The sequence below is a fragment of the Oncorhynchus gorbuscha genome, linkage group LG11, assembly GCF_021184085.1.
Source record: "Oncorhynchus gorbuscha isolate QuinsamMale2020 ecotype Even-year linkage group LG11, OgorEven_v1.0, whole genome shotgun sequence".
Classification (NCBI taxonomy): Eukaryota; Metazoa; Chordata; class Actinopteri; order Salmoniformes; family Salmonidae; genus Oncorhynchus; species Oncorhynchus gorbuscha.
In genome coordinates, this window is record NC_060183.1 from 16,925,492 (window position 1) to 16,952,830 (window position 27,339).

General features: G+C 41.6%; 1 protein-coding gene across 2 annotated transcripts in view; it reads right to left on the reverse strand.

Annotated features, from left to right (window-relative positions):
• Positions 1–27,339, reverse strand: part of grid1b (glutamate receptor, ionotropic, delta 1b) — a 413,343-nt gene that overhangs the window by 41,937 nt on the left and 344,067 nt on the right. For both annotated transcript variants that reach the window (XM_046368710.1, XM_046368709.1), the window contains exons 7-8: positions 24,370–24,531; positions 23,375–23,494 (exon numbers count right to left, since the gene is read on the reverse strand). In XM_046368710.1, coding sequence (XP_046224666.1) covers positions 23,375–23,494; positions 24,370–24,531 — 282 coding nt within the window. The remainder of the gene's footprint in view (positions 1–23,374; positions 23,495–24,369; positions 24,532–27,339) is intronic.

Sequence of the window (27,339 nt, forward strand, 5' to 3'; positions counted from 1 at the left end):
TTCAGTCTGGTTTTAGACCCCATCATAGCACTGAGACGGTACTTGTGAAAGTGGTAAATGACATTTTAATGGCATCGGACCGAGGCTCTGCATCTGTCCTCGTGCTCCTAGACCTTAGTGCTGCTTTTGATACCATCGATCACCACATTCTTTTGGAGAGATTGGAAACCCAAATTGGTCTACACGGACATGTTCTTACTGGTTTAGATCTTATCTGTCGGAAAGATATCAGTTTGTCTCTGTGAATGGTTTGTCCTCTGACAAATCAACTGTAAATTTCGGTGTTCCTCAAGGTTCCGTTTTATGACCACTATTGTTTTCACTATATATTTTACCTCTTGGGGATGTTATTCGAAAACATAATGTTAACTTTCACTTTCTCTGCGTTACTCTGGACCCTGATCTCTCTTTTGAAGAACATATCAAGACCATTTCGAGGACAGCTTTTTTCCATCTACGTAATATTGCAAAAATCAGAAACTTTCTGTCCAAAAATGATGCAGAAGAATTAATCCATGCTTTTATCACTTCTAGGTTAGACTACTGCAATGCTCTACTTTCCGGCCACCCGGATAAAGCACTAAATAAACTTCAGTTTAGTGCTAAATACGGCTGCTAGAATCCTGACTAGATCCCAAAAAATTGATCATATTACTCCAGTGCTAGCCTCTCTACACTGGCTTCCTGTCAAAGCAAGGGCTGATTTCAAGGTTTTACTGCTAACCTACAAAGCATTACATGGGCTTGCTCCTACCTATCTCTCTGATTTGGTCCTGCCGTACATACTTACACGTACGCTACGGTCACAAGACGCAGGCCTCCTAATTGTCCCTAGAATTTCTAAGCAAACAGCTGGAGGCAGGGCTTTCTCCTATAGAGCTCCATTTTTATGGAACGGTCTGCCTACCCATGTCAGAGACGCAAACTCGGTCTCAACCTTTAAGTCTTTACTGAAGACTCATCTCTTCAGTGGGTCATATGATTGAGTGTAGTCTGGCCCAGGAGTGAGAAGGTGAACGGAAAGGCTCTGGAGCAACGAACCGCCCTTGCTGTCTCTGCCTGGCCGGTTCCCCTCTTTCCACTGGGATTCTCTGCCTCTAACCCTATTACAGGGGCTGAGTCACTGGCTTACTGGGGCTCTCTCATGCCGTCCCTGGAGGGGGTGCATCACCTGAGTGGGTTGATTCACTGTTGTGGTCATCCTGTCTGGGTTGGCGCCCCCCTTGGGTTGTGCCGTTGCGGCGATCTTTGTGGGCTATACTCAGCCTTGTCTCAGGATGGTAAGTTGGTGGTTGAAGATATCCCTCTAGTGGTGTGGGGGCTGTGCTTTGGCAAAGTGGGTGGGGTTATATCCTTCCTGTTTGGCCCTGTCCGGGGGTGTCCTCGGATGGGGCCACAGTGTCTCCTGACCCCTCCTGTCTCAGCCTCCAGTATTTATGCTGCAGTAGTTTGTGTCGGGGGGCTAGGGTCAGTTTGTTATATCTGGAGTACTTCTCCTGTCCTATTCGGTGTCCTGTGTGAATCTTAAGTGTGCGTTCTCTAATTCTCTCCTTCTTTCTTTCTCTCTCTCGGAGGACCTGAGCCCTAGGACCATGCCCCAGGACTACCTGACATAATGACTCCTTGCTGTCCCCAGTCCACCTGGCCATGCTGCTGCTCCAGTTTCAACTGTTCTGTCTTACTATTATTCGACTATGCTGGTCATTTATGGACATTTTAACATTTTGGCCATGTTCTGTTATAATCTCCACCCGGCAAAGCCAGAAGAGGACTGGCCACCCCACATATGCTCTCTCTAATTCTCTCTTTCTTTCTCTCTCTCGGAGGACCTGAGCCCTAGGACCGTGCCCCAGGACTACCTGACATGATGACTCCTTGCTGTCCCCAGTCCACCTGACTGTGCTGCTGCTCCAGTTTCAACTGTTCTGCCTTATTATTATTCGACCATGCTGGTCATTTATGAACATTTGAACATCTTGGCCATGTTCTGTTATAATCTCCACCCGGCACAGCCAGAAGAGGACTGGCCACCCCACATAGCCTGGTTCCTCTCTAGGTTTCTTCCTAGGTTTTGGCCTTTGTAGGGAGTTTTTCCCAGCCACCGTGCTTCTACACCTGCATTGCTTGCTGTTTGGGGTTTTAGGCTGGGTTTCTGTACAGCACTTTGAGATATCAGCTGATGTACGAAGGGCTATATAAATACATTTGATTTGATTTGATTTTAATGATCACCCTAGAGATGTTTACTGAACTATGTTACAGCACAATATCCATTACCATCAATATCAACAGCCAGTGAAAACATCACTGTGTGTGTATCATCATCATGGTAAGCATCTTACATGTAAAGGGTACTGTGATTTCTTTCTATACTTACCGTATGTAATCATTTTCAGCAGGATGAATGTGGATGAGCTAGCCTCACAGGCCCATAAAGAAAGGCTAACTGGAAAAACATGGCTTCCCCATGAGCAGCCTGAGGCCAGAGAGAATACCATTTCTCTGAAGCAGCTGTCTTCTTGATGATCTCTAAATCGTTAGGGATTTCTTCATTATGTACATTAGGGCCTATAGCACTGTGGAATTGTTAAGGCCACATTTTTGTGTTTTAGCTCTCCTCTCGGAAGTGGACAATACTAATGAAACTGGTTGTGACTATGATTATTATTATTTTATTTATTTTATTAATTGAATCAATTAACCCTCTAAGCCAGAGGCACAGGGAAAATGATACATTTGAAATTAAATCAGCTGCCCTTTAAAGTGTATCACAATTTCAGTGATTCACTTTAAATTATATTATTGGCGTCAAGCCAAATTTATTCTGTCATCCATGCCCTGCAGTCACATTGCAAACTTATTCATCGAAAGGAAGTGAGTTTTTTGAAGGAAAAAGACATGGTTCTCAGTAGACTGAAACAGCTAAAAATGGCTATGGAAAGCAGGGTCCTGAACCATAGAGAAATCAGTGGCTCTGTAGCCTATTGCTTTAAACCCATGACAGTCTCACTTCAAAAAGTCAATATTTATTCCAACCCCAGTGACAAGGTCAGGCCTTAACAACAAAGAAGGCCTCATAATAATGGTGGTAAGGAGACGGCATCAATCATCAAATGATGGATCACTTGTCAATGGGGTTTTATATATGGCTTTTATTGTGACCCACCATGTTGAACTTTAGAATCTTTATCGACCCGGGTACATGTCAATCTGCACATGAATGGCTGCTTCTGGTTTTTCCCTCGGAAGGGAACTCTACTGTGGCCCTGTGATGTGGTGTCAGACTCTAGGGTTCTAACAGCTGTTTGAAAAGAAATCATGATGAACTCTGCGCACATAGAATCTCAGAAATGTGCAAAGGACAGGATATAATTTCATGTTTTAAGACGAAAGTCACTTGTGCTTGGTTTTCGCGTGCCAATCGTCATAATTAACCCCTAGCATTGTACTGCACACCACTGACATTCAGTTGGGCCATGATAGTGCTATTTCCTGTTCTACTGGAAGACCTAAATTCTTCTTTATGGGAGCGTTCTTTTTCTTTTTTTAAGGAGTGACATTTTATTCGATAAAACAGAGGTTGAGGGACACGATAGAGGAGAGAGTGTGCTGAAATAGCAATGGTCCGGATTCAAACCCCTGCTCCAGCTGTGACCCGGAGGCAGCGGCTTAGACCGCTAGACCACCCCTAGGCCACAGGGAAGGCTCTTTCTGAGCAGCAGTCAGGCCAGACAAATCTCTGTCTGTACAGCATCCTGTCCTCAAGGTGGATGGATCAATGGTGGGTCAACGCGTCGTCAGTCATGCGCTTCCGTGCATCCCTCTTCCCTTTGTAAAAATGTCAGGCCTCTCAGTCAACTGTGGTGTTGCTTTGAGTGGGTGGGGGAGCTAAATGCCACCGCTTGACACCTGCTGTGTCCGTCCCCAATACATGTCCTTTCACAGAGATGATCTAAAAACTGCTCGAGGCTGAGAGGGTACTGGTGTGACTATCTGTCAGGACAGCTGTATTGCATGTCAATGTATCATACTCATGCCTGCTGGCAAATGTTTCACGGGCGATCAAAATGACATTGATGTTTTGATGGATTACGGCGATGACAGAGCAGGTAGTTGCCTGGATTAATGTACATGATTCGATAATGATTTAATAACATGCTAGGGGGAATTAGGAATATATTTGTCATTCTTGAAGAAATAAAATCACTAAATGTTTTAGTAATGGTTAATGGAAATAGACAGGCTTTGTCAGTGTTGGTTATATCATGTTTGTTTACAAGAGGCTAACCTATAGTGAATGATTAAATGCCTCCCTTAGCCACATGGCAGCGCTGCTTAAGTTAGCATCAGGTACAATGTAGCTCAATCCTTCTCTAACAAAGCAGCAGGAAATCAGTCAGCGGTCCTTCATTTCCAGTTGTAAAACGCATGGAGCTTAAAAAAGCAACATCAACTCTGCTCTCCGCATCCTCGGAAAGCCCTCAGTAAAAGAATACAAATATTCTGTTGGTGAATCCTCTCCTGTGTATGTCATTATTAGACTGTCTGCCTCTGATGTTTGAATCTCCACGGAAAGTTTTTCCCTCTAGAGACAGTTCAAAGAAAACCATCTCTAACCTAGTAATTAGTGTATGGCAAGGATTTAAATGATTAGAACGCCTGGTGGTTCTTTGTTTGTTTAAATGCAGGCGGGGGAGGAAAAATAACAATACTGCTACCATCAATAGACGTGGCCTAAATGCGTTGTTTATTTCTTACTCATTAGCGCAAATGCAAAATGATTGCAGATTTAAATTTGAATTGATCAGGGACGTTGAATATCACAAGTATTATGGTGAATTTAAACTAATTATTGGGCTTTCATTTAATTCTAAAGTACCACAAGCCAATCCTGGTCACAATGTTCAGACCTAGCTCAACTCATCCAGAAAAAACATACAATATCATTAGAGACTAATAGCGAAAAGCAACATCTACAGTATCCCATGTCATTATTTTCGTATACTTATTACTTTGGGTTTCTGAATAGCAAATTCTTATTGCGAGGGATTGAAATTATCATGAAAGCCCTGCTTTTTCATCTCTTTTGTAATGGATTCATTTCAGAAGGACTTCTATTCAGCCGAATCCCTTTATGTTCCAAATGACTGTCTGTGTAATTCAGCTTCGCTCCAGCTCCTCTCCAGCTCCGCTTGCTTGTTAGTGGGCAGATCCGCCACTGTAACAAGCCTAACAGGCACAAGAGAGCCAGGAGGATCCCTGTCTACCTTATCAAAGCCGTGCTACAAGCCGATAAGCCCCCTTCGTCTTTCAAATGGCCCACTGCTGGATCTCTATCTCTGTATTTCTCAATTGATAGACCAACAAAACACCTCTGTACAGAGACCGTCTGACACACTGGTGTCTCCCATGTCCCATCCACCCCCTCCTTTAACCCCCATCACAAACTTTATCACTGTGTCAAACCAAAGGAGATTACACCTCTCTGTCCTGGTCGAGATCTAATCACCAGGCCTAAAACCACTGGTGGGATCCATTCTTGATCTGTGGCTGAGTGAGCCATGTTGTGCTTTACTATCTCTCCCAGTCGGGAGTCCCCGCATTGCAGACATGAGGCAACACTGGCCTGTCTGCTTGTCACAGCTCTACTACACCACACTGCGTGGTACCTGCTATCCATCTTCGTCGCTACAAAGCCAGTCATTGCGTGAAGTGAATGCTACTTGCAGGACTTAAAGCCACAATCACTTTGGCTGCACTCTGTACTAGTCTCACACTGTGAGCAACAGTTAGGTTACACCAGTGATGTCATAGCTTAACTTTTCAATGGATAAATATCGACTGATAAATAGAATTGAAGAGCTATCCAACTTTTGCGTAGCACGGCATGGTTTGTTCATAACAGCGGTGCCAATCCTTGTATTGAATCGCCGTTATTGTTCAGAATATATGGCTCAGTTTTTCAAACCAAGTGTAATAAAGGGATAAGCATTACTGCGCGTTACTTAGGTAAATGAGAACGCATCGTTAGCGAGTGTCGTAACTTTTACAGATACAAGATAAATGATGCTAATTATCAGTCAGCTCATTAACCCCTCTTAGTCTTCCGTCCTAATGGCCTTGTCGCAATCCCGAAAGGTTAATGGCAGTAAGGAGAGGATGTTGTAGGGACGTTCTACTATTTAACCAGTTCTTGCCAAGCTTGGGCCAAGCACTGGGGATTACTAAGCATAGATAAGCAGATGCTGTGGGTGTAAACATATACTGTTGTGAACAATGTGCATTGTGACGCATCATCCTTTCTATTGTTTCTAATGCTCTGAAAATGCATGTGTATATTGACGTGTATAGTGTATATTGATGTGTATAGTGTATATTGACGTGTATAGTGTATATTGATGTGTATAGTGTATATTGATGTGTATAGTGTATATTGATGTGTATAGTGTATATTGATGTGTATAGTGTATATTGATGTGTATAGTGTATATTGATGTGTATAGTGTATATTGATGTGTATAGTGTATATTGACGTGTATAGTGTATATTGATGTGTATAGTGTATATTGACGTGTATAGTGTATATTGATGTGTATAGTGTATATTGATGTGTATAGTGTATATTGATGTGTATAGTGTATATTGATGTGTATAGTGTATATTGATGTGTATAGTGTATATGGATGTGTATATTGTATATTGATGTGTATACTGTATATTGATGTGTATAGTGTATATTGATGTGTATAGTGTATATTGATATGTATAGTGTATATTGATGTGTATATTGTATATTGATGTGTATAGTGTATATTGATGCGTATAGTGTATATTGATGTGTATATTGTATATTGATGTGTATATTGATGTGTATATTGTATATTGACGTGTATAGTGTATATTGATGTGTACAGTGTATATTGATGTGTATATTGATGTGTCTAATGATGTACGGTGTATATTGATGTGTATAGTGTACATTGATGTGTATATTGATGTGTATAGTGTATATTGATGTGTATATTGATGTACGGTGTATATTGATGTGTATAGTGTATATTGATGTGTATATTGATGTACGGTGTATATTGATGTGTATAGTGTACATTGATGTGTATAGTGTACATTGATGTGTATAGTGTATATTGATGTGTATATTGTATATTGATGTGTATAGTGTATATTGATGTGTATAGTGTATATTGATGTGTATAGTGTATATTGATGTGTATAGTGTATATTGATGTGTATATTGTATATTGATGTGTATAGTGTATATTGATGTGTATATTGTACATTGATGTGTATATTGATGTGTCTATTGATGTGCTATGTATATTGATGTGTATAGTGTATATTGATGTGTATAGTGTATATTGATGTGTATAGTGTATATTGATGTGTATAGTGTATATTGATGTATAGTGTATATTGATGTGTCTATTGATGTGCGGTGTATATTGATGTGTATTTTGATGTGAATAGTGCATATTGATGTGTATAGTATATTGATGTGTATAGTGTATATTGATGTGTATATTGTATATTGATGTGTACAGTGCATGTTGATGTGTATAGTGTATATTGATGTGTATATTGATGTGCAGTGTATATTGATGTGTAGTGTATATTGATTAGTATATTAATGTGTAAATTGATGTTTAGTGTATATTTATGTGTATATTGGTGTATGTTGACGTGTACATTGATGCGTAGTGTATACTGATGTTTACATTGATGTGTATAGTGTATATTGATGTGTATGTTGATGTGTATATTGATGTGTATTGTGTATATTGATGTGTATAGTGTATACTGATGTGTATATTGATGTGTATATCAATGTGTAGTGTATATTGATGTGTATATTGATATGTGGTGTATGTTGATGTATATATTGATGTGTATATTCATGTGTATATGTATGTGTATAGTGTATATTGCTGTGTATAGTGTATATTGATGTGTACAGTGTATATTGATGTGTATTGTTTATATTGACGTGCATATATGTTGTGTATATTAATGTGTATATTGATTTGTATATTGATGTGTATATGTATATGTATAGTGTATATTGATGTGTATAGTGTATATTGATGTGTACAGTGTATATTGATGTGTATTGTTTATATTGACGTGCATATTGATGTGTATAGTATACATTGATGTGTATAGTGTATATTGATGTTGATGTTGCTGTGTATACTGGTGTGTATATTGATGTGTACAGTGTATATTGATGTGTATTTTGATGTATATAGTGTATATTGATGTGTATTTTGATGTATATAGTGTATATTGATGTGTACAGTGTATATTGATGTGTATATGTATGCGTATAGTGTATTTTGCTGTGTATGTTGATATGTGGTGTATATTAATGTGTATATTGATTTGTATATTGATGTGTATATGTATGTGCATAGTGTATAATGATGTATATAGTGTATATTGATGTGTACAGCGTATATTGATGTATATTGTTTATATTGAAGTGCATATTGATGTGTATAGTCTATATTGATGTGTATAGTGTATATTGATGTGGATATTGCTGTGTATACTGGTGTGTATATTGATGTGTATAGTATATATTGATATGTATAGATGTGTATACAGGGTCATCTGTGAAATGGTTAACTAAAACAATTCATGATTAACACATACAGAGACTTTCACTTCCTTGTCTTTGACCTCCTTCCTTCCCACACCCAACTGTGGCGAGCTTGAACTGTAATGCTTGTACTTAATTCTGGGGATTACTAAGAATATACAGTATGTACAGTGCATTCAGAAACTATTCAGACCTCTTGACTTTATCCACATTTTGTTACATTACAGCCTTATTCTAAAATGGAAGCAATATATTTGTTTCTCTTCAATCTACACACAATACCCCATAACGACAAAGCAGAAACAGGTCTTTAGAAATGTTTGCAAATGTATATAAAAAAACAGCGATACCTTAATTAAATAAGTATACAGATCCTTTGCTATGACACTCAAAATTGAGCTCAGGTGCATCCTGTTTCCATTTATCATCCTTGAGATGTTCCTACAACTTGATTGGAGTCCACCTGTGGTAAATTCAATTGACTTCACATGATTTGGAAAGGCACACACCAGCCAATATACAGTGCCTTGCGAAAGTATTCGACCTCCTTGAACTTTGCGACCTTTTGCCACATTTCAGGCTTCAAACATAAAGATATAAAACTGTATTGTTTTGTGAAGAATCAACAACAAGTGGGACACAATCATGAAGGGGAACAACATTTATTGGACATTTCAAACTTTTTTAACAAATCAAAAACTGAAAAATTGGGCGTGCAAAATTATTCAGCCCCTTTTACTTTCAGTGCAGCAAACTCTCTCCAGAAGTTCAGTGAGGATCTCTGAATGATCCAATGTTGACCTAAATGACTAATGAAGATAAATACAATCCACCTGTGTGTAATCAAGTCTCCGTATAAATGCACCTGCACTGTGATAGTCTCAGAGGTCCGTTAAAAGTGCAGAGACCATCATGAAGAACAAGGAACACACCAGGCAGATCCGAGATACTGTTGTGAAGACGTTTAAAGCCGGATATGGATACAAAAACATTTCCCAAGCTTTAAACATCCCAAGGAGCACTGTTCAAGCGATAATATTGAAATGGAAGGAGTATCAGACCACTGCAAATCTACCAAGACCTGGCTGTCCCTCTAAACTTTCAGCTCATACAAGGAGAAGACTGATCAGAGATGCAGCCAAGAGGTCCATGATCACTCTGGATGAACTGCAGAGATCTACAGCTGAGGTGGGACACTCTGTCCATAGGACAACAATCAGTCGTATATTGCACAAATCTGGCCTTTATGGAAGAGTGGCAAGAAGAAAGCCATTTCTTAAAGATATCCATAAAAAGTGTTGTTTAAAGTTTGCCACAAGCCACCTGGGAGACACACCAAACATGTGGAAGAAGGTGCTCTGGTCAGATGAAACCAAAATTAAACTTTTTGGCAACAATGCAAAAAGTTATGTTTGGCGTAAAAGCAACACAGCTCATCACCCTGAACACACCATCCCCACTGTCAAACATGGTGGTGGCAGCATCATGGTTTGGGCCTGCTTTTCTTCAGCAGGGACAGGGAAGATGGTTAAAATTGATGGGAAGATGGATGGAGCCAAATACAGGACCATTCTGGAAGAAAACCTGATGGAGTCTGCAAAAGACCTGAGACTGGGACGGAGATTTGTCTTCCAACAAGACAATGATCCAAAACATAAAGCAAAATCTACAATGGTATGGTTCAAAAATAAACATATCCAGGTGTTATAATGGCCAAGTCAAAGTCCAGACCTGAATCCAATCGAGAATCTGTGGAAAGAACTGAAAACTGCTGTTCACAAATGCTCTCCATCCAACCTCACTGAGCTCGAGCTGTTTTGCAAAGAGGAATGGGAAAAACATTCAGTCTCTCCATGTGCAACTGATAGAGACATACCCCAAGCGACTTACAGCTGTAATCGCAGCAAAAGGTGGCGCTACAAAGTATTAACTTAAGGGGGCTGAATAATTTTGCTCAGATCTGGGGAAGATCTGGGGAAGGGTACCAAAACATGTCTGCAGCATGAAAGATCCCCCATGAACACAATGGCCTCCATCATTCTTAAATGGAAGAAGTTAGGAACCACCAAGACTCGTCCCAGAGCTGGCCGACCGGAAGGGCCTATGTCAGGAAGGTGACCAAGAACCTGATGGTCACTCTGACACTCTGACAGAGCATCTGTGGAGATGGGAGAACCTTCCAGAAGGACAACCATCTCTGCTGCATTCAACCAATCAGGCCTTATGGTAGAGAGGCCAGATGGAAGCCACTCCTCAGTAAAAGGCACATGACAGCCCACTCTGAGTTTGCCAAAAGGCACCTAAAGGACTCTCAGACCATAAGAAACAATATTATCTTGTCTGATGAAGCCGAGATTGAGCTCCTTGGCCTAAATACCAAGCGTCACACCTGGCGCCATCCCTATGGTGAAGTATGGTGTTGACAGCATCATGCTGTGGGGATGTTTCCAGCGTCAAGGTCTGGGAGACAATTCAGGGTTTAATGTGTGCTTTAGGGCCTTCCTCTGACACTACCTGGTATAGAGCTCCTGGATGGCAGGAAGCTTGGCCCCATTAATGTACTGGGCCGTACGCACTACCCTCTGTAGTGCCTTGCAGTCGGAGGCCAAGCTGTTGCCATACCAGGCAGTGATGCAACCAGCCAGGATGCTCTCGATGGTGCAGCTGTAGAACCTTTTGAGGATCTGAGGACACATGCAAAAAAAATGTCTCCATAGTGGGAATAGGTTTTTGTCATGCCCTCTTCACGACTGTCTTGGTGTGCTTGGACCATGATTGTTTGATGGTGATGTGGACGCCAAGGAACTTGAAGCTCTCAACCTTACCACCTGGGAGTGGCCCGTCAGGAAGTCCAGGATCCAGTTGCAGAGGGAGATGTTTAGTCCCAGGGTCCTTAGCTTAGTGATGAGCTTTGAGGGCACTATGGTGTTGAATGCTGAGCTATAGTCAATGAATAGCATTCTCACATATGTGTTCTTTTTGTACAGGTGGGAAAGGGCAGTGTGGAGTGCAATAGAGATTACATAATCTGTGGATCTGTTAGAGCGGTATGCAAATTGTGTGGGTCTAGGGTTTATGGGATAATGGTGTTGATGTGAGTCATAACCAGCCTTTAAAAGCACTTCATGGCTACATACGCGAGTGCTACAGGTCGGTAGACATTTAGGCAGGTTACCTTAGTGTTCTTGGGCACAGGGACTATGCTTAAAACATGTTGGTATTACAGATTAAGGGAGAGGTTGAAAATGTCAGTGAAGACACTTGCCAGTTGGTCAGCGCATGCTCGCAGTTCACGTCCTTGTAATCCGTCTGGCCCTGCAGCCTTGTGAATGGTGACCTGTTTAAATGTCTTACTCACGTCAACTGTGGAGAGCGTGATCACACATTCTTCTGGAACAGCTGGTGCCCGCATGAATGTTTCAGTGTTTCAGTGTTGAGACTTCCTTAGATTTCGTGCACCAACTGTTGTTTATGTATATGCACAATCCGCCCCTTGTCTTACCAGACGCCACTGTTCTCTCCCGCCGATACAGAGTATAACCAGCCAATAAGTAGTATGTTGATTATGTTGTTGTTCAGCCACGACTCCGTGAAGCATAAGATATTACCATTTTTAATGTCCCGTTGGAAGTTTAATCTTCCTCGTATGTCGTCAATTTTATTTTTCAATGATTGCACATTAGCTAGAAGAACAGGGGGGGGGGGGGGGGTTATTCAATCGCCTATGAATTCTCAGAAGGCAGCCTGACCTCCGTCCTCTTTTTCTCAGTGGGGTATTGTGTGTAGATTGACGAGGGGGGAAAAAAACTATTCAATCAATTTTAGAATAAGGCTGTAACGTAACAAAATGTGGAACAAGTCAAGGGGTCTGAGAACTTTCTGAATGCATTGTATATGATGTAAATAACATGCATCATGACGCATCATATATTAGAATTTCTTGTGCTAAAAATATTCAGAGACATTGGGTTCCTATTTTCACCCCAAATTACAATTGTGCCGAGCTCAAAGCCTGAAACTTTATACTGCTTGGTAGAAGAAGAGAGATATAAAAAGATAGGAAAGAAATAGAAAGGTAGAAATTAGAAAGTGGTAGCAAACCTAGAAATGGCATTGAGTGGTCAAAAGGGAATGTCAACAGCCAGAAAGTCAACAGACAGAAATAAGGAATAATGTTTCAATCTCTATTTAGGGTCTAATCTATAAGACGTTTCATCTGAGCGAACTTGTTGCCTTGTGAAAAATAGCTTGGTATCGACAGGTAGGGATGAAGTTTTAGATAAAGAAAATGTGAAGAATGAAGAAGGACAAAATATTAAGAAACCAACTGGCATGTTGTTCAGTTTGCGGCATGGTTGCAACATGGTCACAGCTTTACCATGTGCCTTTTACTGAGAAGTGGCTTCCTTCTGGCGACTCTACCATAAAGGCCTGTTTGGTTTAATACTGCAGAGATGGTTGTCCTTCTGGAAGGTTCTCCCATCTCTACAAAGGGAGAAAGAGCACTGTTAGAGTGACCATCGGGTTCTTGGTCACCTCCCTGACCAAGGCCCTTCTCCTCCGATTGCTCAGATTGGCCGGACGGCCAGCACTCGCAAGTCTTAGTAGTTCCAAACTTCTTCTATTTAAAAATGATGGAGGCCACTGTGTTCATGGGGACCTTCAATGGTGTAGAAATGTCTTGGTCCCCTTCCACAATTCTGTGCCTCGACACGATCCTGTCTTGGAGCTCTACGGACAATTCCTTCGACCTCATGGCTTGGTTTTTGCTCTGACATGCACTGTCAACTGTGGGACCTTATCTAAACAGGTGTGTGCCTTTCCAAGTCATGTCCAATCAATTTGTAGAAGTTGTAGAAACATCTCAAGGAATGATCAATGGAAACAGGATGCACCTGAACTCTATTTCGAGTCTGATAGCATAGAGTATTTCCATTTTTTATAAATTACCAAACATTTCTAAAAACCCGGAGCTATAGTAGCATGATGTGCGTACGTGGGTCCGTGATTGGTTGCATGCATGTGTATGGGTGTGCGCCAGTGGAGGCTCCTCAGTGAATTTCTGAAAAATGTTAATAGTGAAACATAAAAAAAGACCATCGTCAGTGAATTTCCCAAAAATGTATACAATTATCCTTTTTAGATATAACTATACGAAATATATTCAATGTCAACAAATAATTGATTAAAACACACTGTTTTGCAATGGTTTACAGTAGCCTCAACAGCACTCTCTGGGGTAGCACCATGGTGTAGCCGGAGGACAGATAGTTTCCATCCTCCTCTGGGTACATTGACTTTAATACAAAACCTTGGAGGCTCGTGGTTCTCACCCCCTTCCATAGACTCACACAGTAATTATGACAACTTCCAGAGGATGTCCTGCAACCTATCAGAGCTCTTGCAACATGAACTGACGTGTTGTCCACTCAATCAAAGGATCAGAGAATGAATCTAGTTCTGAAAGCTAAAGCTAGCTAGCACCGCAGTGGATAAAATGTGGTGAGTAGTTGACTCAAAGAGAGAGACTAATTTGAACTAACAGTTTTAACCTCTTGCTCCTACCTGACACGCAGGCATCCCATCTAGACATCTGGAAATGCAAATGCGCTACGCTAAATGCTAATAGTACTAGTTAAAACTCAAACGTTCATTAAAATACACATGCAGGGTATTGAATTAAAGCTACACTCGTTGTGAATCCAGGCAACAAGTCAGATTTTTAAAATGCTTTTCGGCGAAAGCATGAGAAGCTATTATCTGATAGCATGTAACACCCCAAAAGACCCGCAGGGGACGTAAACAAAATAATTAGCATAGTCATCGCTACACAAACCGCACAAATAAAATATAAAACATTCATTACCTTTGACCATCTTCTTTGTTGCCACTCCTAGATGTCCCATAATCACTATTGGGTCTTTTTTTCGATTAAATCGGTCCATATATAGCCTAGATATCGATCTATGAAGACTGTGTGATAAACGAAAAAAAATAGCGTCTTATAACGTAACGTCATTTTTTTTAATTAAAAAAGTTGACGATAAACTTTCACAAAACACTTCGAAATACTTTTGTAATGCAACTTTAGGTATTAGTACACGTTAATAAGCGACCAAATTGATCACTTGGCGATGTATATTCTTTAGCTGTCCATCTAGAAATAATGTCCGGGTAAATCTCAACCAAAATATCCGGTCGGAGACCTGAAGAAATGGCTTGTCTCTTCTACGTTTGACCAAGAAACAAAGCCTAGGCAAATGACAAGACTGTTGACATCGTGTGGAAGCTGTAGGTATTGCAACCTCAGCCCCATTTATTGTGGTTCGCCTTTATCAATGGGTTGAAGTGGCAGATGGATATATATTTCCATTTTCAGTGATCAGATTTTCCTGCGCTTTTCGATGAAACGCACGTTCTGTTATAGTCACAGCCGTGATTTAACCAGTTTTATAAAAGTCTGAGTGTTTTCTATCCATACATACTAATCATAAGCATATACTATATTCCTGGCATGAGCAGCAGGGCGCTGAAATGTTGCGCGATTTTTAACAGAATGTTCGAAAAATTAGGGGCTAGGAGTAACAGGTTAAACTTTCCCAAGTTCTCTCACGTCGCCCCGCTCCTCCGCTCTCTCCACTGGCTTCCAGTTGAAGCTCGCATCCGCTACAAGACCATGGTGCTTGCCTACGGAGCTGTGAGGGGAACGGCACCTCAGTACCTCCAGGCTCTGATCAGGCCCTACACCCAAACAAGGGCACTGCGTTCATCCACCTCTGGCCTGCTCGCCTCCCTACCACTGAGGAAGTACAGTTCCCGCTCAGCCCAGTCAAAACTGTTCGCTGCTCTGGCCCCCCAATGGTGGAACAAACTCCCTCACGACGCCAGGGCAGCGGAGTCAATCACCACCTTCCGGAGACACCTGAAACCCCACCTCTTTAAGGAATACCTAGGATAGGATAAAGTAATCCTTCTCACCCCCCCCTTAAAAGATTTAGATGCACTATTGTAAAGTGGCTGCTCCACTGGATGTCATAAGGTGAACGCACCAATTTGTAAGTCGCTCTGGATAAGAGCGTCTGCTAAATGACTTAAATGTAAATGTAAATGTAAACTCATAAAAAATGAAGGAGTTTTTGAATTTAATTGTTTTACTTTCACTTACTTAGCTAGAGAATGCAGCTAGCTAGTTTAGCCTAATTCGACACCTGGCTCAAACAGAGAGGGATGCTATGTTAGCTAGCTGGTTATCACTATTCAACACTGGAACTCTTCCAAGTCAAGATAAGCTTTTGGTTTTATTAATAAATTACCACCAATGCCCACCGGTGTAACTGCTAAATTGCTTGCTGTACACTGTACTGCATCTTTGTAGCAAGTTTACTAATGCATTAGTTCTAGTATCTAGTTCTAGTGACTATGACGTTAGCTAATATGGTGACAACGATGTAGGCTGTGTGTTGCAGTTAGCGGTTATGCTACGAAGGTTTGGCTTGGAATGTTTTTTTTGCCTGGTCATAGACAGCTGTTGTGATTTGCACAATTCCAGAAGCGAAGGGCGAAGGTGAGATGAGCAGAGAGCGTAGATGCGAGAAGGAATTATACAACAAGCATGCTGTTTGTATGTGGCTGCTATAAAAGTGAACTGTGTTTGTGGGTGATCAAGGGTATATTCACTCAGCTAATTCTGTTGAAAAATGTTTCTTAAACGGAAGCAAATGGAATGAAACAGGGATAAACATACCTGAATTTGTCCAATAGAAACTCTTGTTTGCAACTGTTGGTGTAATGATTACACCCTAGCTCAGATAGATGCAGGCAAGCGTGTGCAAGGCGGTATTGAATGTGGCACTGTCTGTCACCTTGATTACTAAAATAATTCTCTAGACCTGTACACGTACATTTTAAACATGAATTTGTAGGCTAGGTTGTAGTAACCTCATGATGGGTATAGGGAAAATTCAAGTATCATCTAGGAGCCTAAACCTATCGATGTTACACTGAGCTGGGTAAAGGGAATATGAATGATAGTCATCCAATATGTTAAGGCCAATATGTTAAGGCAACGTCACTGGAGTGCATGTGTATGTGTGGCTGATGGCTGTGGACCCTAATGGCCATAATGTGATACATTGGTTTCATAATTCGAGTTGGGATGCTGGGTGATTCAATCGACAAAAACAGTTGCACGAACCAACCAATGCGAAAACCCTATGAAACACATGTCAAACACAAAGACCGCAGGAAAATCCAGACCATGACGCATTTCTATCTGCAACGATTTGGGTTTTCAATACATTTTGGCCCTGCTTCCATCACTGCAAGCCACAGCAACCACTGCCAACATGCTGCACGCCAAATGGAAGTGCCTTGCCACACACACACCCAACCCTCTCCCAGACCCACACACACACACCCACACATAAGCACACACACACCCACACATGAGCCAGCCAGTGCACTGTATAATATCATCACTAATGGCATGGACCAAATCTTCTACCGGACCTAAAGTTTAAGCCGGTTGTAGGCCCATGCCAAGTTTTGGTTGCAACAGGTCATTGCTGCAGAAAATGTCATACAGGTTGTCAACATGTTATAAGTTTCGGAGTCACGTGCGGGTATAAATTACTAATAAAGGACAATACGACACACAAACGAGTCTAAATGAGTCAAAAGTTGAGTCATTTACTTAATGAAATGACAGCCTGATGCACTCTCTGTGAATTCAACTTCAATTGTGCTACTTTCCTGTGTCCCGTTCATCGCAAGCAGCGGAGAGAAAGTGTACAGACACAGACACAAGAACTAGCTAGGCTACTAAAATGTTGCAGTGTGGCATCAGTTTTTAAAGCTTGATAATGAATAACCAAGGAGAAACAAACATAATACTCTGTCTGGCCCGCAAATTCATTGTGTTTTTTCAATATGGCCCTTGCGCTGATAGAGTTTGACACCACTGCTATAAAACGCTATGAAATGTAAAAAAAAAATATGAGTCAATAAAGCACTTGATAAGCAGGCGTTTGACACTTTCCTCCTAAAAATTCAGCCTTAGGCAATGGCTGACATTTCTCCCAATCATGGTGCATGTCCCTGGTATGTGGGGCGTCGTATGGAGACTTTCACATCTGATAGGCTTCCTCCATTTTAATGATGTCTATCTTCTCCTCTGCGCGCACCAGTGAAAGCAGCATAGAAGGAGAGTGTATCAACAGCAGAATACACTCTACCCAGCAAACCGGCAACATTCCCAGAACATTGTTAAGATTCCAATTAAATTCCAGTTAGGATGATTACATCCCTATCTATTTTTAAAACAAAATATTTTATTTTCCAATTTTATGTTTTTTTGAATATTTTTGGAATGTTGTCCTAACATTCACTTAAGTCCTGTTGTGCACAACATCTTTATAAACCATCACAGAACATTCCCCAAAAGTTTTCATACATTTTCAGGTAAGTTGATGTACCAGTAATGATTTCCCAACAAACCAAAATTGGTTCTGTGAAAGTTTCCAGAACATCTGTTAGGTTGCGGCAAAAACTGACCATTCGTGGTGATGATTATAGAATGTTTGTATAAAATGTTCCCAGAACACATTTATTCTGTTCTTTAACGGTTCCCAGAATCCCAGAACATTGTGGGGAAATCACAAAATATGCATTCTCAAAACGTGCTGACATTAAGATAATGTTTGTATTCAGGTGCACAACAAGTGGTGCGACAGGGGAAGCATATAGGACATTGCAAGCTTCTGCTCTCCTGACTTGGAATACTTGGTCATCAATTGTCCCCCTTTTTACATTCCGTGAGAGTTCTCAGGGATTATCGCCATGGCTGTGTACATCCCGCCCCAAGCCAACGCCAAAAATGCTCTCAAAGATCTTCCTTGGACTGTGAACCAACTGGAGGCCGCATAACCAGAGGCAGTGTTAATTGTCACGGGGGACTTCAACAAAAGTAATTTGAGGGGAGTGCTCCCAAATGATTATCAACATATTAACTGTCCAACTCTCGCAAATTCCACGCTTGCCCACTGCTAAACACCTTTAGACATCAGTATAAGGCCCTCTCCCATCCTACTTTCCTCAAATCTGACCACGACTCCATTTTGCTCCTCCCCGCTTACAAACAAATACTCAAGAGGAAAGTTCCGGTGGTCAGCTCTGTACAGCGCTGGTCCGACCAATCAGATTCCAAGACTGTTTTGAACACGTGGACTGGAATATGATGTGTCACCTCTGGGATAAAATCAATGACTATGCCAACTCAGTCACCGGATTCATAAAAAAATGCATAGATGACGTGATACCGATGGTGTCTTTCAAAACTTAAAGTACCGTTATTTTAAGTGACTAGATAAACCTTCATTAAATCCATTTATTAAACATATTAACTGATTAAAAACATGTGGATTGTTGGCAGCCTTGATGGAAACCTGAAGGAGAGAGATACTGCTTATAAACACAGCAAGGTGACCGGGGACAATTGTATGGTTAAGCAGTACAAATACAACCAACGCAGATCGATCAAGATTGTGAAACACAAATATAGGGAGAAAGTGGAGGAGCAATTCAGTGGGTTGGACATGAGGCGTTTGTGGCAGGGGCTTTCAACGATCACGGATTACAAAAAAACTCAGTCATATCGCGGACACCAACGTCACCCTACTGGACGAGCTAAAAACCCTTTTCTAACACTTCAAGTCTAACGACTCTGAGCTGCTGAGGAGAGCCCCTGAGGACAACGAGGGAAACAAGCTTACAGTCTACAAGGAGGATGTATGTAAGTCACTCAAATGTGTTAACCCTCGCAAGGCAGCCGGCCCTAGCCACACCCTCAAAGCATGTACAGACCAGCTAGCTGTTGTATTTTCAGACATCTCTCTCTAGCTCAGGCCGTTATCCCCATCTGCTTCACGATGTCCATTATCATCCAGTGCCCAAGAAAGGGAAAGTAACTGAACTGAATGGCTACTGACCCGTAGAACTCACTTTAGTCATGATGAAGTGTGTCGAGAGGCTGGTCAAAGACCACATCACCACCTCCTTCCCTGGCACACTAGACCCTCTCCAATTCGCCTACTGCCCGACAGATCCACAGACAACGCACACTGCCCTCACCCACCTGGACAAAAGGAATGCATATGTGGGGATGCTGTTCATCGACTACAGCTTGGCCCTCAATACCATAGTGCCATTTAAGCTCACCACTAAGTTTACAGCCCTGGGACTGAACTCCTGCCTATGCAACTGGCTCCTGGACTTCCTGACGGGCCGCCCCCAGGTGGTGAAGGCAGGCAACATTACCTTCTCCACACTGATCCTCAACACAGGGGTCCAACAAAGGTGCATCCTCAGTCCCATCCTGTACTCCCTGTATACCCACGACTGTGTGGCCTCACACAGGTCCAACTCCATCATTAAGTTCACTGACGACACAACAATTGTAGGCCTGATTACCAGCAACTACGAGATGGCCTACAGGAAGGAGATAGGCGCACTGATGGCATGGTGCCAGGTTAACAACCTCTCCCTCAACGTCAGTAAAACAAAGAAGCTGATTGTGGATTTCAGGAGGAACCAGGCTGGGCAAGCCCCCATCCTCTTCTAAGGGGCCACCGTGAAGATGGTAAAAAATGTCAAGTTCCTCAGCATCCACATCGCCGAGGAGCTGAACTAGTCTAACCACACAGACAACGTAAAATCAAATCAAATCAAATGGGATTGGTCACATACACATGGTTAGCAGATGTTAATGCGAGTGTAGCGAAATGCTTGTGCTTCTAGTTCTGACAGTGCAGTGCAGCAATGTGCAGTACCATAATGTGGTGAAGAAGTCAAGAGGCTGAATAAATTTGGCCTGTCCCTCGAGGGCCCTCACAATGTTCTACAGGAGCACCATCAAGAGCATACTGCCGAGTAGTATAGGAGCATCATGGCAAAAAGTGAAAGACTGGCCAGTAGCTTCTACCCCAAACCATCAGGCTGCTGAATAGCCACCACTAGTCAGTATTATTATTTTTGTCTGGTTTTGGGAAATACAGTTTAAGTCCTCATTGTCCGAGACAGAGTCAAGACCAAGTAAATATGTATCCGACATAAAACAGATACACTCCATATGTGGTCTCGAGACTGGACTTGAGTACTATAACCCTGGTTCCAATCAGACTGTTCCCAAAACCTACTGAAACATTCTAGAAACTTTTAAAGAACAAACTAAATGTTTTATGGGAAATTTCTTGTAATATCAGGTGAATGTTTTTGCTCCCTAAAAGAAACATTGTAGAATCATCTGCCCAACTGCTTTGCGAACATATCTTTTGTGATGTCCCCACATTGTTCTCAACAGACTGTTCCCACAACCTAATGAAGAATTCTGGGAACATTTAATAATAAATCCTCTTGAAACTAGGGGGCACTATTTTCATTTTTGGAAAAATAACGTTCCCAAAGTAAACAGGATATTTTGTCAGGACAAGATGCTAGAATATGCATGTAATTGACAGCTTGGGATAGAAAACACTCTAAAGTTTCCAAAACGGTAAAAATATTGTCTGTGAGAATAACAGAACTGATATTGCAGGCGAAAGCCTGAGAAAAATCCAATCAGGAAGGGACTCTTATTTAGAAAGCTCTGCGTTCCTATGCGTCCCTATTGAGCAGTGAATGAGATATCACCAGATTCCCTTTTCTATGGCTTCCCTAATGTGTCTAGTGTCACAATACATAGTTTCAGTCTTTTATTTTGAAAAAGGAGCCTGAACGTCAACATTGCCTCAGTGGTCAGCTGGAGTCTCTCAGAGTGTTTTGTGCATAAGGGACAAATGCGGCCATTATTTCTCTCTTTCCTACTAAGAAGCCACCTGTTCCGGTTGATATATTGTCGAATATATATTTGAAAAATGTCGTTGTCGTGACCGCAATTTCCGGTCGAATTCTCAGCCAAACGTGAAGAACTAATGGAGTTATTTCAGCTACAAAAAAAATATTTTGGGAAAAAAGGAACATTTGCTATCTAACTGGGAATCTTGTGAGTGAAAACATCCGAAGCTCATCAAAGGTAAAATATTTAATTTGATTACTTTTCTGATTTTCGTGACCAGGTTGCCTGCTGCTAGCTAGGCATAATGCTATGCTAGGCTATTGATAAACTTACACAAATGCTTGTCTTGCTTTGGCTGTAAAGCATATTTTCAAAATCTGAGATGACAGGGTGATTAACAAAAGGCTAAGCTGTGTTTCAATACATTTCACTTGTGATTTCATGAATATGAATATTTTCTAGTAATATTTACGTCCGTTGTGTTATGCTAATTAGTGTCAGTTGATGACAACGCTCCCGGATCCGGGATGGGTAGTAGTTACAAGAGGTTTTAAAGAACAGATTAAATGTGTTCTAGGAATGTTCTTGAGTCATCAGACAAATGTTTTATACAAAAATTCTATGATCATCACCACGACTGGACAGTTTTTGTGTCATAAGAACATTTCCTGCGACCTAACGATAGTTCTGGGAACTTTCACAGAAACCAATTTTGGTTTGCTGGGTAGTCAGTGAGGAGAAACAGAGCTGGTCTCTTCCCTATGGGACAGAGGAGTACACAGTGTCCCGTAATAGTCTTTTGAATAGATCTACTGAAGGAACCAAATAGGGCACTGGTGGAAGGTAATGCCCAATATGGGAAATATAGAGTATTATATGATGCAACAGCATACAGTGTGTGTTGCCATGGCCACATACAGAGCTTTGTTGACAGTGGCCCTGTAGCTGCTTGTCCTACAGTCGTTATTACAGGATGCTTGGCATGTTCTCCCTCAGCCACTACTGACTGGTGTTTGATCAGGCCACTCATGTTAGGGAGCAGGAAATTATAGGCTGGCAAAAGCACTACATTAGCTGATATAATGTGTGTGATTGAAATACAGTAATAGCTTAGCGGTATAGTAGCATGTTATTGTATGGTAGCCTCATAGAAATAGAAGTCATTCATATCTAATTTCTATGGGTAGCCTACTCATTTTGAGTATTTATGTCTTAAGATGTCGTGCTGAAGCACTTTACAGTCATTCATGTCATTCATGTCATTCATGTCATTCATGTCCTATGGTGTTTTCTACTAATGGTTTCTTCTAATGGTCTCATGCCTTCAACACAAATGCATACTAAACCAATGAACTAGTTGGTTGTTATTTCCAGTATGTTCCTGTTGAATATAACACCCTGTAGGACACTCACTAGGACATATTCATGAAAATGAATAGTTAAGAAAAACACATCTCAGCACTTGACAGTTAGCATTACAGAATACAGGGAATTTAGGTAATGTCGGTTGACCTTGTTTTTTCATATATCAATAAATAACCTAGCTAGATATTGTAGAGTATATGACATTTCTCAGTACAATTTAAACAGATAACTGACAGTATTCTGGCAGGTTCTCGTGTATGCTTTGCCTCAAGGACTGTAATATGTTCCACAGGGTGGTTTCCACACTCTGATTTCTGTGTGCTAAGAAACCCACCCCAAGACACCTCAGAAATTGCTGCCAGCAATTTATGGGCCATAACCTCCACTGTTTTAAATAAAAGGTTTACTGACTATCTCGTTGAGGCTTGCTGTGCTGAAATACCACTGGGTAGTGCCACAGAGGTCGTAGCTTCAGAACTGTAAACTCAAAAACATCTATCAGACTTACAGCCATCTTGAGACAAAGGAGGAGTGACCACCACCAGCAGAATCATCATACTCACCCTTTTCACGTCTTTTCCAAACGTCTCACTGAAGCTGGTGCCCAGTATTTCAAACTGGACGTGAGAATTGGATCCGTTCGCTTTGAAATCCATCATTCCTGTAAGGCCTGTGATATGTCCCTGTGATGGGAGGGAGATAGAAAGAGAGAGAGAGAATATAGGATGAATTTCATAGAAAGAGTGAGATCTCACAGAACCACGCAAGACCACCTGTCCAGTTCCAAGCCCTTTAGTATCAAGACCATAACGAAACTGCGTTCCCAAAGCCAGTTTAATAGTGTGGTTGAATCAGTTTGAACCTGTGACACTGTGATAGGGACAGGCCGAGATCTCTGAGACAAAGATATCTATCCCATGTCCCCCCAGGGATAGATTAGACTCTAACCACAGCTCTCTGTGGCTCATAGAACGTTAAATGAGCATGAAATTGAAGTGCGCACACACACACACACACACACACACACACACACACACACACACACACACACACACACACACACACACACACACACACACACACACACACACACACACACACACACACACACACACACACACACACACACACACACACACACACACACACCTGCCAATACTGCTCTAAAGACATCATTGGGATAATGGACCCCAAAACCCATAAGCGCCACTGCAGAGGAGATCTAGTACGTAGCTCCTTTTAGTGCTGAAGATATTACGTCTGGAGAATGGCAGTAGAATGGCAACCAATCTCCCACAGCTGAGCATCTCCAGTTGTAACGCAAGTAGAGTGAATTAGATTCAAGGACTGTTTCTTTTACTCTTTTCTGCTTCTGACTTTATTCAAGGCCTTGTGCCCTTCTGCTTTAGAAAAACACTGGATTCACAACCTATGTTCCTTAAAAAAACATTTCAAGTATTCAGCATGATGAACAATAAATAAAATATATCTCTGTTTCACTGCAATGACTAGGAAAATCAGACAAAGGTTCATATTCACGTTCTGAACTAAAGTTTACCATCTGGATGTTCTCCAGCATGGACCAGCCTCCATTCCAAGGCTTGGTGGACTTCTTGATGCAGTTCAGACTGGCCATGCTGTGCCACTTCCTGTCCACCAACTTCCTCTGGAAGGCGTTAGCCAGTGCCAGCACACTATCATACAGGTACAAGTTGGACACCTGGAATACAGAGGAAGGAGGCGGGAGAAAACACCATATAATTAGTCATTGGACCCTAGAATGGGAATTAGCATCCTAGTAACGTGCCTAACAATCGTCCATCTTGGTCAAGAAAATGTCCATTCTAGAAACTGATTACATACAGTATCGTGAAATGTTCTATCAAACAATACATTTCTAAGGTCTCTGTTGGAAACACAGACTACAGTGATTGGAGACCACAGAAACCAGTTGAACATGATTAGATCATTGTTGATGCACAACAGTAAAATTTAAGCTGCACCATAATGGTTGATATGTTTGATAGGACCATGATTTCCAATGGGTATTGTCTCTTTTTGTGTCATGACGACATGGAAAACTACTGCAAAATACACATGCATGCACACTCACACACACACCCCCGTCTACCACACTCCCCTATCAAAGTGACACACAGCATGACAGCCCCCTTGAGCAGATGTGAGTGCAGTACCAGAGTCGAACCAGAGCCATGGAGCAGAAACGAAATGCACAGTGACAAATAAACAGCAGAGCAGTCCAACTGTTTCAGCTATGAAGGACGCAGGACATCACACTGGGCTGGGATAATGTCATAACCTGCACTGACAATTCATGCCATCTCCATTCTCCAGCATGTTAGAATAACAACATCAAGCAATACCGAGCTGCATCTGCATTATAATGCTATAGGCTACCTCATACATCCAACCCTCATCATGATATGCTTGTGATAACACACATATCTGTTGTAATTATTATTCCTTTTGTCATTTTAGAGTGTGAACCCACAATCACAATCAGGCCTACTAGAGGCTTGTAATTCACACAGTAAAGCAGTCTGCACTAGTTTGTGGCCAGATAAGAAGCCTCAAGAACAGCTATGAGCCAGGCTGGGCTTGGCTAACTGAGTCCAGGCAGGGCTAACTGAGGCTGGACTAAGACTGGGTAGTCTGGAAAACCCGACCCTAGGGTCAAAGGGTGTCTGGTTTGAATGATGGACACTTTAGGCATAGAGGAACTACGTCACTGCCTTCATCGATGACGAAAAACTCCCAACAAATTACGAGGCAAACCAAAGTTTAGCAGTGGTTCATATGATGCAAAATGCAGCTTCATGCAAAATGCTTCATACGGGGATGATTTCTGTATTTTGAAGGGTACATAAAGTAATGGCGTAGACACTGACATAGTTCCCCTATGACAAAAGAGTCCATCATTCAAACCAGACCCGAGTCACTGCGTTTGCCTAGGGTCAGGTTTACGAGACTAAGGCTGAGCTGGGCGAACTAAGTCTAGGCAGGGCTAAGGCTGGGCCGTTGATAGTCCATCTGCCTGGGTAGTGTGTAGCTGAAGAACTGGGAGAGCGACACTGGCTACAACGTCCCCAACACTCCCAACCCCCACGACCTAAATCTCTCCATCAGTGAAACGTAGAGATGGCAAGAAAAGCAACAAATAAAATAAAATGTTATTTGTCACATGCGCCAAATACAACAAGTGTAGACCTTACCATGAAATGCTTACTGACAAGTGCTTATCCAACAATGCAGTTATTTTTAAGTAAACAAGAAAAAATACATATATTCAGTACCAGTCAAAAGTTACTCATTCAACGGTTTTACTTTAGTGAAGACATCAAAACTATGAAATAACACATGAAATCATGTAATAACCAAAGAAATGTTAAACAAATCAGAATATATTTAGTATTTTTGTTTCCACCCGTTAGCCACCCATTGCCTTGATGGCAGCTTTCACACTCTTGGCATTCTCTCAACCAGCTTCACCTGGAATGCTTTTCCAACAGTCTTGAAGGAGTTCCCACATATGCTGAGCACTTGTTGGCTGATTTTTCTTCACCCTGTGGTCCGACTCATCCCAAACCATAACAAATAGGTTGAGGTCAGGTGATTGTGGAGGCCAGGTCATCTGATGCAGCACTTCATCACTCTCCTTCTTGGTCAAATAGCCCTTACACAGCCTGGAGGTGTGATGGGCCATTGTCCTGTTAAAAAACAAATGATTCTCCCGCTAAGTGCGAACTAGATGGGATCGTGTGTAGCTGCAGAATGATGTGTTAGCAATTCTCATTAAGTTTGCCTTGAATTAAAAAAAAAAAAAATTGACAGTGTTACCAGCAAAGCACCCCACACCATCACACTTCCTCCTCCATGCTTCGTGGGAACAACACATGCAGAGATCATCCGGTCACCTACTCTGTGTCTCACAAAGCCATGGTGGTTGGAACCAAAAATCTCCAATTTTGACTCAACAGATCAAAGGACAGATTTCGATCAGTCTAATGTCCATTGCTTGTGTTTCTTGGCCCAAGCTAGTCTCCTCTTCTTAATGGTGCCCTTTAGTAGTGGTTTCTTTGCAGAAAATCGACCATGAAGGCCTGATTCACGCAGTCTCCTCTGAACAGTTGATGCTGAGATGTGTCTGTTACTTGAACTCTATGAAGCATGTATTTTATGCTGCAATTTCTGAGGCTGGTAACTCTAATGAACTTATCCTCTGCAGCAGAGGTAACTTTTGGTCTTCCTTTCCTGTGGCGGTCCTCATGAGAGCGAGTTTCATCATAGCGCTTTATGGTTTTTGCGACTGCACTTGAAGAAAGACATTTTCCGAATTGACTGACCTTCATATCTTAAAGTAATGATGGACTGTCATTTCTCTTTGCTTATTGAGCTGTTCATGCCATAATACGGACTTGGTCTTTTACCAAATAGGTCTGTCTTCTGTATACCATCCCTACCTTGTCACAATACAACTGATTGGCTCAAATGCATTAAGAAGGAAATA